The 15,909-nt window shown below is 44.2% G+C and overlaps 1 protein-coding gene across 3 annotated transcripts in view; it reads right to left on the bottom strand.

Moving 5' to 3' along the window:
• The window catches only part of Fndc3b (fibronectin type III domain containing 3B), a 383,188-nt gene that overhangs the window by 283,322 nt on the left and 83,957 nt on the right, over positions 1-15,909 (bottom strand). The window contains exons 1-2 of one of the 3 annotated variants that reach the window (XM_045161236.1): positions 11,972-11,987; positions 7,944-8,082 (exon numbers count right to left, since the gene is read on the bottom strand). In XM_045161236.1, the coding sequence (XP_045017171.1) occupies positions 7,944-8,054 (111 nt within the window). In that variant the 5' untranslated portion in view covers positions 8,055-8,082; positions 11,972-11,987. Of the gene's footprint in view, positions 1-7,943; positions 8,083-11,971; positions 11,988-15,909 lie in introns of those variants that run through there. The other 2 variants (XM_004652339.2, XM_045161235.1) reach the window with 2 other exon arrangements.

Raw genomic sequence — 15,909 nt, 5'->3', positions numbered from 1 at the left:
CAGAAGCTTGCAACAGCAAGTACAATAAGAAAGGGCAAAGTGAGATCCAAACAGAGAAACTCTGCCTCAAATAAAGTGAAAAGCCAATGGACGATCCAAAAGTTGTCCTCTGACCTCCACATATGTGCTGCAGTACATGCACAGCAACACACACACACACACATACACACACACACACGATCTCAATCAACATGGAAGGGTCACTGGATTAGGAGGAGAGACACAGTTGAGGTCAAAGGCACACCAATGAACACCATGGACAACGTGCAAACTTTTCATTCATTTAATTTCACCATCAGGAAGTGTGTGTTCAAAAAAAAAAAAAGCTTGGGTTAGAGAGATGGTTTAGCTATGAAGTGCTTGCCTGTGAAGCCTAAGGACCCTGGTTTGAGGCTTGATTCCCCAGAACCCACGTAAGCCAGATGCACAAGGGGGCGCATACATCTGGAGTTCATTTGCAGTGGCTGGAGACCCTGGTGTGCTCATTCTCTATCTATCTGCTTCTTTCTCTCTCTGTCACTCTCAAATAAACAAATAAAAATAAACAAAAAAATTTAAATAATGCTCCAGGAAAACCCCAGTCATTAAAACAAAGCTTTCTGGAAAAAAAAGAGAGAGAGAGAGAGAGAAATCCAAAGAGAAATGAGAGGAAAAGTTCACCCTCAGAGAAATGATATTCTACAGGTTAGCCACCAGAAACAAGCAAAGCCCAACGTGATGACCAGAGTTTAGATCCGCAGCACTCATGGAAATGCCAGGTGGGTAGGTGTGGCAGCCTGACTGAAATCACAGTGCTCAGGAGGCAGAGATAAGGAGCTGGCTAACTCAACTGAACTGAGGAACCCTGGACTCAAGGAGAGACCCTGCCTCAGTAAATAAACAGGACAGCAAGTGAGGAAGACACCCAAAGCCAACCTCGGACATGCGTGCACACCACCCACACATACACATGCCAAAAATTAATCCATTATTAATTGAAATGAAATAAAGTCTTTAAAAAGCAAAGGACATAAAAGTGTGACAATTTTGATTTCCCGGCTCCCAGAACAAGTTTGATGGCACGGCCCTGAGCCAGTATGAAAGACAGGTTTCCTGTTTAGATTTAAGGAGATTTACTTCCTGAAGAAGAGGCATTAAAACAAAAGGAGGTATTCATTAGGAAGGAATATTCTAGAAGCTTAAACAGAGAGAGAGATAAGAAGCATAGTATGAATGACAAAACACATACTGAATGCCCTGTACATGCTCAATGCTAAACAAGGCAAAGAGTGGCCCAGTTCCGTCTTATATTTGCACAGCACACTCTCTTACCCACTGAACTAGGGACTAACCATCAATAAATAAAGGAATCAACAGTCCCTTGGAATGTAAGAATCTAAGGCGACATTCTAACCTCACATAGGTGACAAGTGTTCAGGACTCGCTCAGCAAACCACCTACCTCCACCATCCGATGCCTCTGTGAACACTTTTGGCTCTCAGCCTACAGGTACCTTGGTGGCTGCTGTAGCTCTTGTCCATGTTATTAAAATATTGCCTCTAAGACCGTGTGAGAGTGTGAGCACGCACAACCCAGGGCACACAAGTAGAGGAAGGTGATCGGCTTTTGGGTGGTCTTCACCTGGCCGGCTCTCTGCGGCAGGGCCTCCCTCTCTGGATCATGCTGCGCCGTTGCTCTGTGTCCTGTGTCGTCCCCCACGAGCGCCGTGGGAATTATCCTGTGGACACCTCCCATCTCCCAGTCAGCACGCTGGGCTTTCGGAAGCCAACCACAGCGTCTGGCTTTTGACATAGACTCTTAGAATGGGACTCAGGTTCTCAGGCTTGAGTAGTGAGCACCCAGGCATGGGCTGAAACCTCTGAACACTGAGCCAACTAAACTATTCCTCCTTTATGCTAGGTTTTTGGGGTTTTTTTCCCACATATTTTGTCCCAGCAGTGAAAACTGACTAAATATCTGTGAAAACACTGAGTGCCATGGAAGGTGGGTTTTAGACTGGACACTCACATGGTATGTGGATGATACCCTCAACTACTGCTAAGGAGACAAAGCTGCTGGCCTAATGACTGCTGTTCACACTGTGTTTACAGGGCACTTCCAACTCATAATGTTGTTCTCAGTTTCATTTATACTGATAATGACTTTCCTCTTTAAAAAACATACATCTTGAGCCAGGCGTGGCAGCACACGCCTTTCATCCCAGCATTCGGGAAGCAGAGGCAGGAGGATCACTGTGAGTTTCTAGGCCACCCTGAGAATACAGAGTGAATTCCAGGTCAGCCTGAGCTACAGTGATACCCTACCTCAAAAAAAAAAAAAAAAAAAAAAAAAAAAAAAAAAAAAAACTTATATATATATATATATATATATATAATTTTTTTTTTTTTTTTGCTTGCCAAGCCTAAGGATCCAGGTTCAATTCCCCAGTAGAGCCAGATGCACAAGGTGATGCATGCAGCTAGAGTTCGTTTGCAGTGGCTGGAGGTCCTGACACACCCATTCTCTGTCTCTCTTTCTCCTCTCATAAATAAATAAAAATAAAAATTTTTTAAAACGCATCTTTTCCTAATTTCTCTTTTTCCTGTTTACCTACATAAGATGACAAATTAAGTTTCAAACTTAACATGGCTTCAAATAATGAGAAATTATCAGTGTCTCTTATTTAGAGGGGCAGTGCAACAAATCCTGCCAAGAACCATTCCTAATTAAATGCAGAAAGCTTCAGGTCAGAGCTGAGGAGGGAGGAGGGAGAGGAGGAGGAGGAGAAGGGCTGTGGGAACTGAAGCATGTTCTCATAACTGTGGCGGTTCCTCTGCGTTTACACAAATGTTTAGAAAGTCCTCTGCACAGCTGCAAGGTATTACAAACGCTGTAAATACACAGAAGGTACACTCCACCATACCCGCTCCTCGCAAACTTTGTGGCCAGGGGCAGTCTGTGCTACAGTATTACTTGACAAGCAGCTATAGTACCGCCTGCCTTAAATAATCAACCTTGGGAGTTGGTCACACAATGTCCTCAAGATCTACCACAGAGTTAACCCTTTGCTTCTAAATGGTTTGTGTGTGTGCACAGGCACACGTGAGTGAACATGCATGCAGAGTCAAGGGACAACCCAGGTATTATTCCTTGGGCGCCCTCCACATTTTGTGAGTCAGGATCTCTCAATGGCCTGAAGCTCACCACATAGGCTAGACTGGCGGGCCAGCAAGCCCCAGGAATCACCTGTCTCCATCTCTCCAGTTGAGATTGCAGGCGCATATGCCAACACCACCAGCTTTTTGCCCCTGTGAGTTCTGGTGATCAAACTCAGGTCTGCCTGCTTGCAAGGCAAGCAAGCTCTTTACTGACTAAGCCATCTCCCCTGCCCCACAAAGGGCCCTTAAGAAAACAGGTTACCTCAGAGGAAGATATAGCCAAAGCTTCAGGAGCTATCTGTATAGTTCCCCGTCTCTGGCAAGCTCCCTACATCCTGATCCTTGACCTCAGACATCATCTGAATGCCACACTAGTACCACACTACCTGCCGGCTCTTACAGGCAAGCCACAAATGTCAACAGGTACCCTAAGCATTTTTCTTTTTTTTTTTTAATTTTTATTTATTTATTTATTTGAGAGCGACAGACACAGAGAGAAAGACAGATAGAGGGAGAGAGAGAATGGGCACGCCAGGGCTTCCAGCCTCTGCAAACGAACTCCAGACGCATGCGCCCCCTTGTGCATCTGGCTAACATGGGACCTGGGGAACCGAGCCTCGAACCGGGGTCCTTAGGCTTCACAGGCAAGCGCTTAACCGCTACGCCATCTCTCCAGCCCACCCTAAGCATTTTTCAAACATGACACAGCCCTGCAGTCTGGGATCTTATCTTAGAGACTCACTGCTCCCTTGTCTGCTTGGGGTGACTGCCCATCATCTGTCTGTGATTTCTCGGCCATTGTTGGTTTTATTTGTTCCTTCCATCTGTCATCTCCTTGTGCTCCAGATCATTTGTATTTTGAAAGGCATGTGCTACCACGCCCGCCTTCCCATTTTTAATATATCTTACTTATTTATTTGAGAGAAAGGGGGAGAATGGGTGTCCCAGGGCCACCAGCCACTGCAAAAGAATTCCAGATACATATGCCATCTTGTGCATCTGGCTTACATGGGTCCTAGAGAAAAGAAGCAGGATCCTTTGGCTTTGCAGGCAAATACCTTAACCACTAAGCCATCTCTCCAGCCCTTAGCTCATTTTGTTGTTGTTGTTATTGTTGTTGTTTTTCAAGGTAGGATCTCCCTCTAGCCCAGGCTGACCTGAAATTCACTATGCAGTGTCAGACTGGCCTCAGACTCACAGCTATCCTCTTACATTGGTCTCCAGAGTGCTCGGATTAAAGGTATGCACCACCATACCCAGCTGGCTAGAGTTTCACACCCCTGCAGGCCTCAGGACTCTGCTATATGCACCCAGACCAACATGAAATATTTAAGACCCAAAGGAAGGATAAAGGAATGATGAAGACACAGGTGTGAGAAAGAGGAAAGAGGGGAAAACATGCCAGGCACACAGGGCTCTGCATAGCGATGAAGATGCAACATGGTAAGTCTTGGCTTGGTCTTGCTGAATGGAATATTTCAGACCTACTTGGCCCACCTGACAATGTTCCCTTTTAAGATAAATTCCAGGTTAACACCAATCAGGTTGGTTGGACCACTTAAACTATGAATGTTAATGCTTCTTCCAGAAACATATTTACTGATTAAAAAGACTGATTGAGCAGGGCATGGTGACACACATCTTTAATCCCAGCACTTAGGAGGCAGAGGTAGGATGATTGCGGTGAGTTCAAGGCCACCCTGAGGCTACATAGTAAATTCCAGGTCAGTCTGGGATAGATCAAGACCCTACCTTGAGGAACCAAAAAAAAAAAAAAAAAAAAAAAAGAAAGAAAAAATATATATACTGAACCATTTCCTCCCTGTGAAATTGAAGTGTAACCTCCATTTTGAGAAAGCTTACTCTCTATTTTACTCTCTATTTATAAAGCAGATAAATTAACCAAGTTTTCATTTTCAGCTTGAGAGAAGAGTGTTGCAATCAGCCAAGCAGCTTCCACACTGAGAGGAGGTCAGAGAGCAGGGCAGGGACACGCCACATGGCCTTCTGAGGATGTCCAGGCCTCTCAGTCCTCTGCTGTGACTATGTGCAAAGAAGTTTACTTCTGAGGGGAAGACTGGAGAATTCTGAAACTGAGGGCTCTGTTATGCAGGCCAATAAACTACAAAAGACTGTTCTGGCCAGAGTGAATCATAGAAATAGGGGAGAAATCATCGGACCACAAAAACAGGGCACAGTAGCAGGGAGAGGATGCTCCCATCTCCTAATTATGCACACAAACGAGACATAGTTGCTTCCCAAGTTCTGTTACAAGAGAACGATTTATTTAATTCTTTATATTAATGAAAAGAAGGGAGACAGAACACTTCACCTTCAAACTATTCATAGCATTTAAAGACCTTTCCATTAAGGGCTACAGCAACGGAGACAGGAAGAGAGATGAAAGATAGGAGAAAGAGTGAGACAGTCAGCACCCACAGCTGGTCACACAAGACCGATGGGCCACGGTCAGCCTTTGCTCCAAGAGTGACAGAATGGCTTTCTGTAAGTAAGGCACCCACCAACACCATACGCTCTGTGCTTTGAGATAACTCCAGCTCCAGTGTGGAGAACGGAGCAAAAGAAGCAGCAGTGAGACCGAGTAACCATTCTGTCCCCACTGGAATGGTGGTGTGGAGTCCCACCGAGGTCATCAAAACAAAACAGACATGACAAAGTATGGACTCAGCAGGTGCTATTGAGAGAAAGCCCTTTGGATGAAATAAAAGGTCAGAAAACACAGCAGAGGCCTTGGAGCTGAACAGGATTTGGAGGGAGGATGGAGAGACAGTGAGGAAAGAAGTCTGCTACACAGGGGGACAGAGGTAGGAGGTGGTGATTAGAGGGGAGTGATGCAAGCAGTGGTCAGGGCTTGTTTTGTTGGGAGTGGTGTGCTTGTTTATGGGCATAAAATAGAACAGGCTATGGTCTGATGGAGGGAGGGATCCACTACAAAAAGGGATGGAGGAAGTAGGAAGAGAGACACCAGCGTGCATCCAAAGCGAGAAGGAGTAAACGTTCCTCAAATGACAAGCACATACGAGGCACCTATTAGGAGGCTTTTGTTCTTAAGAGAGTGAGTCCAACGCAGGGAAGGGTAATATAAATTATTAATTGGCAAGGTCAGATCCATCAGAGGCACATACAAAGTGTCAGTTTCTTGGCAGAGTGTCAATGTAGACAGGTTGTCATGAGAGAGGCCATGTACTGACATCAGATAAATGACTCTTCAAATTCCTTAAACTACTAATATACTCTGGGTAAATTTTTTTTCAAGTAACAACTCCCAGTTGTATTAGTCACGAAACATCTTTATTCTTCTAGAGAAATATACAAAGATAAAATATTTACATAGTTACAAATGCTCTTTCTGCAGTCAATAAAATAATGTAAAGGTGGGCTGGAGAGATGGCTTAGCGGTTAAGTGCTTGCCAGTGAAGCCTAAGGACCCAAGTTCAAGGCTCGGTTCCCCAGGACCCACGTTAGCCAGATGCATAAGGAGGCACATATGTCTAGAGTTCATTTTCAGTGGCTGGAGGCCCTGGCACCCCCATTCTCCCTCTCTCTCTCTCTACCTGCCTCTTTCTCTCTCTGTCTGTTGCTCTCAAATAAGCAAATAAAAATGAACAAAAAAATTTTTTTAAAGTAAAGGTACCAGGGGCAATTCTGTTCCAAATGATAAAAATAAAAAGTCTCACTTACAGTTTCAATTTTTCCCTAAGTGCTAACCTTATTTAAGGGTTCAGAAATGACTTTTCTATTTCAGAACGTTGAGAACTTGACAACACAGGAGTTGTACACCCAGTAAATACCTACATTTTATAAGCTGCATGTTCAAAGGATTACCCTAGGAACCAGGGTACATTCGCCCTGACCTGAGATACCAATTGCATAGGACCTTAAAACTCTATGCCCTGCACATGCAGCTGTAACCACTCCAGCAAACACACTCACTTGATGACACAAATCAATGGTTACTTTACTGTGAAGACTTGTCCATCGTCTCAAAATGAGTCATTTCAAAAAAGAATAAGGGAAAAAAAAAAACACATATGTTCCATAGCATTAAGAATTAAGATAAGAGAGATCTTCTATAGTCAGATTCAATTCATGTGGGTATGTGGACTATGCATACATGTGTATGTGTAACTTTCTGACTTAGCCATTTATTTAGTAATTACCACATTCTAATTATTTCTCCACCATCAATTCTTTGATGTTAGCATGTATCAGCACACATGTGTGGGTGGGTGCACCTGTATATGTGTTTATGTGCAGGTCAGAAGATGCCAGGTGTCTTCCTCAATGGCACTCCACAGTATTTTTTGATATAAATTTTAAAAATATTTTATTTATTTTTTTTGAGAGAGAGAATGGGCACGACAGGGCCTCTAGCCACTGCAAACAAGCTCTAGATGCATGTGTCACTATGTGCATCAAGCTTACATGGGTCCTGGGGAACTGAACCTGGGTTCTTTGGCTTTGAAGGCAAGGGTCATAACTGCTATGCCATCTCTCCAGCCCAACAGTATTTTTTTTTAAACAGGGCCTCTCACTGAGCCTGGAGCTCACCAATTTAGACAGACAGGCTAGAACAGCAAGCCTTCCCCAGTACTGGGATTACAGGCACATGTCAGGCTTTCTACATTGATGCTGAGGACAAGTAGTTTCTGGTAGTTTTCAAATAATATCACAACTTTACAACAAAATCCTCTTTAGAACTATTAAAACTCAAAACTGGAGAATTTTTGAATCCCAAAATAAATCAAACGTTGAGTAAATGTCTCATGCCACAGCTTCACCCACCTGCTGGGCTGCTTCTCCGTTCACCAAATGCGGCATCATGGCCACCTCCCCGTTGAGCAGGGGCGGCAGTTCCAGAGGGATCTGGTCGGTCATCATCATTGTGACGTACATTCATGGAGAATTGCCCTCAAACGGATTCCTGAAAGAGAACCACAATTTTTTTTTTTTTAAAAAAGGAGGACTCAGAGCCATGAAAATCACCTGTTACTGATTGACCCAGTCAGTCATCTGTGCACACTGTTATAAGAGCTAATGCCACCCAAATTAACTCTACCCATGCTTGTAAGTGCTGTGCCAGCCCCCAAGGAGCGGCAGAGAAAAGGCCCCAACAGGACAGCAATGACGCCCATCTCTAATCAGCCGTGAGAATGTGACCTCGTATGCCTCAGCTTTGTTCTCACGTAAAAATATTAAGAACAGGGCTGGAGGGATGGCTTAGTGGTTAAGGTGTTCACCTGCAAAGCCAAAGGACCCAGGTTTGATAAACCCCAGGACCCATGTGAGTCAGATGCACAAGGGGGCACATGCATCTGGAGTTCGTTTGCAGTGGCTGGAGGCCCTAGCGCACCCTAATTCTCTCCCTTTCCCTCTTTCTCTGCCAAATAAATAAATACAAAATATTTTTTTAAAATATTAAGAACATATGAGGGCTGGAGAGATGGCTTAGTGGTTAAGCACTGGCCTGTGAAGCTTAAGGACCCCAGTTCGAGGCTCGACTCCCCAGGACCCACGTTAGCCAGATGCACAAGGGGGCGCATGCATCTGGAATTCGTTTGCAGTGGCTGGAGGCCCTGGCGTGCCCATTCTCTCTCTCTCTCTATCTGCCTCTTTCCCTGTCTGTCACTCTCAAATACATAAAAATAACAAAAAAATTAAAAATAAATAAATAAATAATAAAATATTAAGAACATATGAATAATAATAACAGTCCTACCCCAAGGACCTTTCAGAGGATAAAATGAGATCACATTTTGAGATTATAGAAATGCCAAACAGAAGAAATGGCTAAGATCCTTCTCTTTAAGGAATTGACCAAAGGCCAAAGGCTGAAGTTAAATCCAGAGAACAACCTCTACTTATTACTCATCTGCCCCATTTATTAGGATCAAAATAACACAAGTATTTAATCCAAGCAGCAAACCAATGTTGACCACATATATACTGCAACTGTCGCAATTTATGACTTAGCCTTTCACTTGGTAATTACATGTTCTAAGTATTTCTCCCTCGTTATTTCTTAGATTTGACTTGAATTTGTTGCATATGAACATCATTTCCACTTGGTCAAGTTTTGAGCACTCATGCATCTTGGCATACCCAAGACACCCTGTGAAGTTGGACTCAAAGGCAGAGTCCATGGTTTCCAAAGAATATATGAAATTCATACACATTTTCAAAATAACACAGAGCCTATGTTCTTTTCAGAACAGTGTTTACTTCCTGTTGTATTTAGCTTTATAAAAGTTCAAGAAGAGCCAGGCCTGGTGGTACACAGCCTGAACCACAGCACTTGGAAAGCAGAGGTAGGAGGATCACTGTGAGTTCAAAGCCAGCCTGAGACTACAGAGTTCCAAGTCTGCCTGGGCATAAGTGAGACCCTATCTCAAAAAAAAAAAAAAAAAAAAAAAAAAGTTCAGAAAGAGAAAAATTAACAGTAAATTTCTATTGAGGATTATAACTTGTTCCTTAAGAAATTATTAAGAAAAGACTGGGGAGATGGCTCAGTGGTTAAGAGCACTTGCTACACAAACATGGGGGCCTGAAAGGGTTTGAGAGTTCAATTCCCCAACCCCAACATAAATAGCTGAGTGCAGCCATGCATGTGACTAAATCCAGCACTGAAGGGGAAGAGAGATCAGAGAATCACCGGGGGCTTGCAAAAACTGCAGCCCCAAGGATCTTGTGGCACTATGCAGGTAGGCCATGGGGGAAGACATTCGATGTCCTCCATGAACCTCCACATGCACACACATGGGGCACACGGATCTGCACACACACGACTACATACTACATAGCACACCATACTTGCTACAAATGTACATGTAAAAATAAGTATTGTACATTTGTGACATAAAAAGTTTTAGAAAATGAACAAAGTAGGACTGGAGATGTGGTTCAATAGTTGGAGCGCCTGCTTAGCATACATGAGGCCCTGAGTTCAATCCCCAGCACCACCTGAACTGACCATTGTGACATACATCTGTAATCCCAGCACTCAGCAGGGGGAGGCAGGAGGATCTTAAGTTCTAGGTCATCCTCTGCTACACAGTTAATTTGAGGCAAACTTGAGCTACATGAGACCCTGTTTCAAAACCTAACAATAACAACAAAAATACCCACAATTGAAAATGTAAATTGCCATTATTTCATAGTCAGTTTTTACCATTCATTCTAAAAGTGCTGGGTTGAGAAATTAGCTCAGTGATAAGAATGCTTCCCTAGCAAGTATAAGCCCTGAGTTCAGATCACACACACACACACACATACACACACACACACACATGTCCTTGGGGGTTGGGAGGTGGTTAAGTGGGTGAAAGTGCATTCTGGCAAGCATAAGGCACTGAGTTCAATCTCCAACACTCATATAAAAAGCCAGGCATAGTCACACACTCCTGTCACTCCAGTCCTGAGTGGAGGCAGAGCCAGGAGAATGGCGGGCTCCCTGGCCAGCCCGACTGACCCAGGTTCAGTGAGTGGCTCCATCTCATGGAAACAATGCAGAAGAGATAGCCAATATCCCACTTTGGTCTCCACACACATACTCACCCCACGACACACGTGCATTTACTATGCATACATAAGCTACAACCACACCATCCTCTCTGTGTCTCTGTCTCTGTGTGTGTCTCTCTCTCTTTCTCTCTGTCACACACACACACAATTTTTTTAAATCCCTTAAGGTTTCCAATTTAATGCTATTTGACCAATGTGAATAGTAGAACAAATCCCTTAATGACTGTCTTGGATCTGTCTTACAGATAGGTCTAACAAGAAGGTAACATCTTTATTCTGAATATTACAGAGGCCTCCCTCCCTCTACCCTAGCCACAAGAAAACCCTTCCCGGGAAATGTCAAATGATATGTAAAGACCACCCAAGAGATCACAAACTTTATTTTAAATAGGGAAAAGTTTACACTATTCATTATACCCCATTTGGAGAAAGTAATTATTTAAGCACCAAACAAGGAAGTCTTGTCCCAAGAAGGGAAGCACATTCCATAGTAAGTGGTCTTATAATTCAGTGTTAATAGTACCATCATGCTGCTTTATGAGGTAATTAATCAGCTCCTAAGGAAATAAAAGTACAGCCCGTAGACCAGTGGCTTATCCTGATGAAGCAAAGAGTCTTCCACATAAAGCCAAGATTACTCTACAGATATTACCATGACACAACTGACTTTGAATCAAGTGAACTGATGAAGAAAGAGTGTTAACACCCATTTCAGTTTTATTTCTAATGTACTTAATTCTACTCATGCAAGAAAAAAGAATGCTTACATTTTCACAAACGGACAACACTGCACAGGCCTATTTCTTAAGTGTTGTGTTTTATTTGATTGCTTTGTGTGTGTGTGTGTGTGTGTGTGTGTGTGTAGGCAAGGAGATAATCTCAGATGTTGTTCCTCAGGAACACCATCCACCTTGTTTGAGTCAAGGTCTTTCATAGGCCCAGAGCTTGCCAAATAGATTAGACTGGCTGGTGCTGCCCAGGGATCCACCTGACTCCATCTCCACAAAATTCAGGACATACCACCACACCCAGCTTTCTTTTGTCGTTTTTAAGTTTTTTATTTTTTATTTTTCTTGTTGTAGGATCTTATTGTAGCCCAGGCTGACCTTGAACTCACTCTGTATTCCAGGCTAGCCTCTGTCTCAAAGCGATCCTCCTACCTCTGTGCCGAGTGCTGGGGTTAAGGGCGTGTACCACCACACCCAGTTCCAGCTTTTTTACATGGGTTTTGGGGATCAACTTCAGGTCCTTGCGTTTATACAGGAAGTGCTTTTACCAACTGGGTCCCATACCTCCTCAGCTCGGATGCTCTCGAGAAGTGCAGATGGCTCCCAGACCACAACGGGCTCTAGGGCTCTCAGTGCGGGAGCCCTCGGCTCACTTCCGCAGACCCTCTCTCCGCTCACAGCGCTGGCCGTGGTGATACAGAGAGCGGCGGTGGCCTTCTCTCCTGTCCCCTTGGCTCCCTCCTACTGTGGTAGCACAGTCTGGTCACCTCCCAAATCATATGAAACCTGTTCTCTTATCGCTCAACAGGGTATCAGAGTAAACCAATGTCAAAGCCTGCTCCCTAGGTTTAACTGTAACTCTGTAACTCCAATCATTGGGGCAGAACATGAGAAAATGATGTAAAGGTATGGGAGGTTAGAGAGAGAGGGTGATCGGGAACTTGCTTAGGGCTGAAGGCATTTACACCTGTCTACATGGTCCCCTCAGCTAACGAACATTGCTGAAATTGGAGTACGAGTCTCAAATCCAAGTCACAGCATTATTTCCCTCCTGCAATATATCACAATTTTTTATGTAGGTTGTAGAAGTAGCAGGTGAGGAGACTGCATTGAAGATAGTTCTGAATAGATACAAAATTCAGATATTCCTCATCCCCTGTCACCACAACCAAACAAAACCTCAACACCATCCAGTTGAATGGAACCTGCCATCAACAGCTATCAAGGCACTTTCTTTCTTTCTTTCTTTCTTTCTTTCTTTCTTTCTTTCTTTCTTTCTTTCTTTCCGTCTCCTTCCTTCCTTCCTTCCTTCCTTCCTTCCTTCCTTCCTTCCTTCCTTCCTTCCTTCCTTCCTTCCTTCCTTCTTCCTTTCTTTCTTTTTAAGAAAGAGAGGGAGAGAAAGAGAGAGAGAATTGGCACACCAGGGCCTCAAACAATGCAACTGAACTCCAGATGCTTGTGCCACCTAGTGGGCATGTGTGACCTTGAACTTGCCTCACCTTTATGCATCTGGCTTATGTGGGATCTGGAGAATCAAACAAAGGTCCTTAGGCTTTGCAGGCAAGTGTCTTAACGGCTAAGCCATCTCTCCAGCCCTCAAAGCACTCTTAAGCATGGTTGTCAAGTTGAAAGTAGGGTATTCCACTCCAGATTCTGCAAGGGATAAGGCCTGTGGACGCCAAAGCCCAAGCCCTCACAGAGACTTGCAGATGCCAAATAAGAGAGAGAATGGGGAGTAATCATGAGTGGCACAAACATCTAAGTATTGCATTTTACCCACAAAGAAACCACATCCATTGCCATAAGGAGACCGTTACACTTGCTTTCACCAACTACAAATGAGGGAACCGGGGATGCCGCTCAGCTGGCAGAGTCTTACCTAGCGTGCACCTGACCCACCTAACCCTGGCTTCCATCCCAGCACTGCATAAACCAGACATGGTGGTACACATATGCAACTCCAGCACTCAGCAGAGGTGAAAGAAAAGATCAGAAGTTCAAGTTCAAACTCAGCTATGACTATATAGCAAGTTCAAGTCCCACCTGTGATATAAGACCCGGTCTCAAAAATAAAAAGACCTAGATAGGTAAATGCCCTTATTATTTTCTCCCTACTACATGATGGATTATCCACGTCACACATTGTTCAGCAGTTGATGCAGACTGCTGGGAACACAGCGAGGGAGAGGAAGACTAATAAGAAAGCCATCCGTGTGGACAAGCTCACTCACGAACACCACACATGCCTTATGCCACCCACCAGGCATGCCGTCCATCACGGAGAAAGAGGACGGACCAAGAAAGTGATGGGAGGCCACTGTGAACCCCGCCTAGTCCCCCACACCTGTGACCAAAGTTATTGTTCTTTTTCTTTCCTTGGGCTACCAGCTTGCCAGTTTCATAAATCCTCATGTTTACCAGAGGTGTAATTCAGTGTACCCTCAATAGAGTACAAGGTAACAAGATTCAACTAGACTGGGCTTCCATGCAGCCAACAAAACAACTTTCAAAAACAGTGGAATCTATGCTACACAAACACACACGAGATACTATAATTTGCCATATAGATATAATGCAAGCCATATAGACCAAAAGCAGTTCACAAATGCCAGGCTTGCAATGCCCAGCTACTTCACAAGGCAACAACCTATCAAGCTGTCCATGAAAATTGCCACAGAACAGAAATGACCTAGCACCAGACCACAGAAAGAACAAGAGAAAGGGAAGAACAATCAAAGAACGAAAAATATAAAATTCAGGATAAGCAGTAATGTCTCCTTGATTATCTACCCAATGGTAAAGGAGAAAAACAGCAGCCAGCTTACCAAATACAGATGGAAGTCAAATATCCAGGCTGTAAATTGGGAGCATTCCGGAGCAAAACCACTGACGATTCAAGGAGGTTTCGTCAGCCCGGGAGGTCTGGGTAGGCTTACCATGAGTAGTCACCGTTCAGTGGTAATAATGGCCATTGTTCACACCAGCAAGCTTAGTCATAACAAGTGGTTGTACCTGGGAGTTTCTGTAACACTCTAACCTTAGATAGCCAAAGAAATACATTCCTACTTTGAGGTTGTGTGTGTGTGTGTTTGTATGTGTGTGTGTGTGTGTGTGTGTGTGTGTGTGTAGCTGTGCATCTGTGTATACTGAGATTCTGGCTATGTAGTCCAAGCTGACCTCGAACTTGTGATCTTTCTTACAGGCATGTGCCAACCCAATTAGCTTTGTCAAGGTTTTATACTTAGAGCTCTCTCTCCTCTCTCTCCTCAGCAGTACCACTAAACCACTTTCCCTCAAACCTCAGGGCCATACCCTAAATCTCAGTTCTTAAATGTTCTCCAGTTGGAGAAGCCCAGCTGTCAGTTAATGTGTACAACAGAGAGGAACAGTCTCTGGAGCAGGACTCAGAGGCTCTCTCTCCCACAAGCCTCTTACTGTCCTCCTTGACCACTTCCTTTATCGTCAGCTTTTTAAAAAAAAATTTTTATTATTTTTATTTATTTGAGAGTGACAGAGAGAGAAAGAGAGAGAGAGAGAGAGAGAGAGGGAGGGAGAGAATGGGGGTGCCAGGGCCTCCAGCCACTGCAGACGAACTCCAGATGTGCGTGCCCCCTTGTGCATCCGGTGAGCCTTGAACCGGGGTCCTTAGGCTTCACAGGCAAGCACTTAACTGATAAGCCATCTCTCCAGCCCTATCGTCAGCTTTTTTGAGGAGGCTAAGGGACAAGCTGTGTGCTCTTATGATGATGAAGCCATACTGATGCTCGCCTCAGCCAGTCTCAGGAGCAGCTGTACTGACAAAACGTTCATTTTCTTGGCCTGGGTTCCTTCCGCCCTACACAGATGTGTATTTGAACAACCCAAAGCTACTTTAGGACTCATGCATTTTAGTCAAGGCAACACCATATTCACAAGGTCTTCCCACACGACACAGAGATCCCACAATGAATCCATTCATGAGACCTTTACAAAGAAAGGGAAGTGTGCTACACAACTAATCAGGAAAATTAAAAAGAAAACTAGATTAACTTTACAGTGCGCTTTTCTAATCCTCTGAACCTCACGCCTCGTAAACACAGAGCTTCAAGGATCTCCCCTATTCTCTTTCACTTTTATGCGGAGGGCCATCTCAAAGAATTTGGTAACAACCACAGACCCTTCCTAAACCTCTCCACCAACCACGCATCTGAACACTAAAACCACAGTGCTTCATACCCAGCCAGTTCTGTTCTGAATAAAGGGGACCGATGTCACGTGGCCTGTCTTCACATTGCCTGTCCCTTGCACGCCCCCCACACCCCCCCTCCCCGCCCACTGCTAGCCAGTCCCAGCCCCACCATCAAGACAAGGGCAGGTAGGGACTAAGCACTCTAGAAATGAAGCAAACAGCTCTGCACTGTTAGTAAGACGTTTACTTTCTTTGGAATATGTCCTCAAAGCTTTTAAAGAAAACCTCACTTAAAAATCGTATCACAAAGGGTCTTCAGTTTTTACATTTCTCT

This window comes from Jaculus jaculus, chromosome 11 (assembly GCF_020740685.1).
Source record: "Jaculus jaculus isolate mJacJac1 chromosome 11, mJacJac1.mat.Y.cur, whole genome shotgun sequence".
NCBI classification, from domain to species: Eukaryota; Metazoa; Chordata; class Mammalia; order Rodentia; family Dipodidae; genus Jaculus; species Jaculus jaculus.
This window is presented reverse-complemented; position numbering and strand designations above follow the sequence as displayed.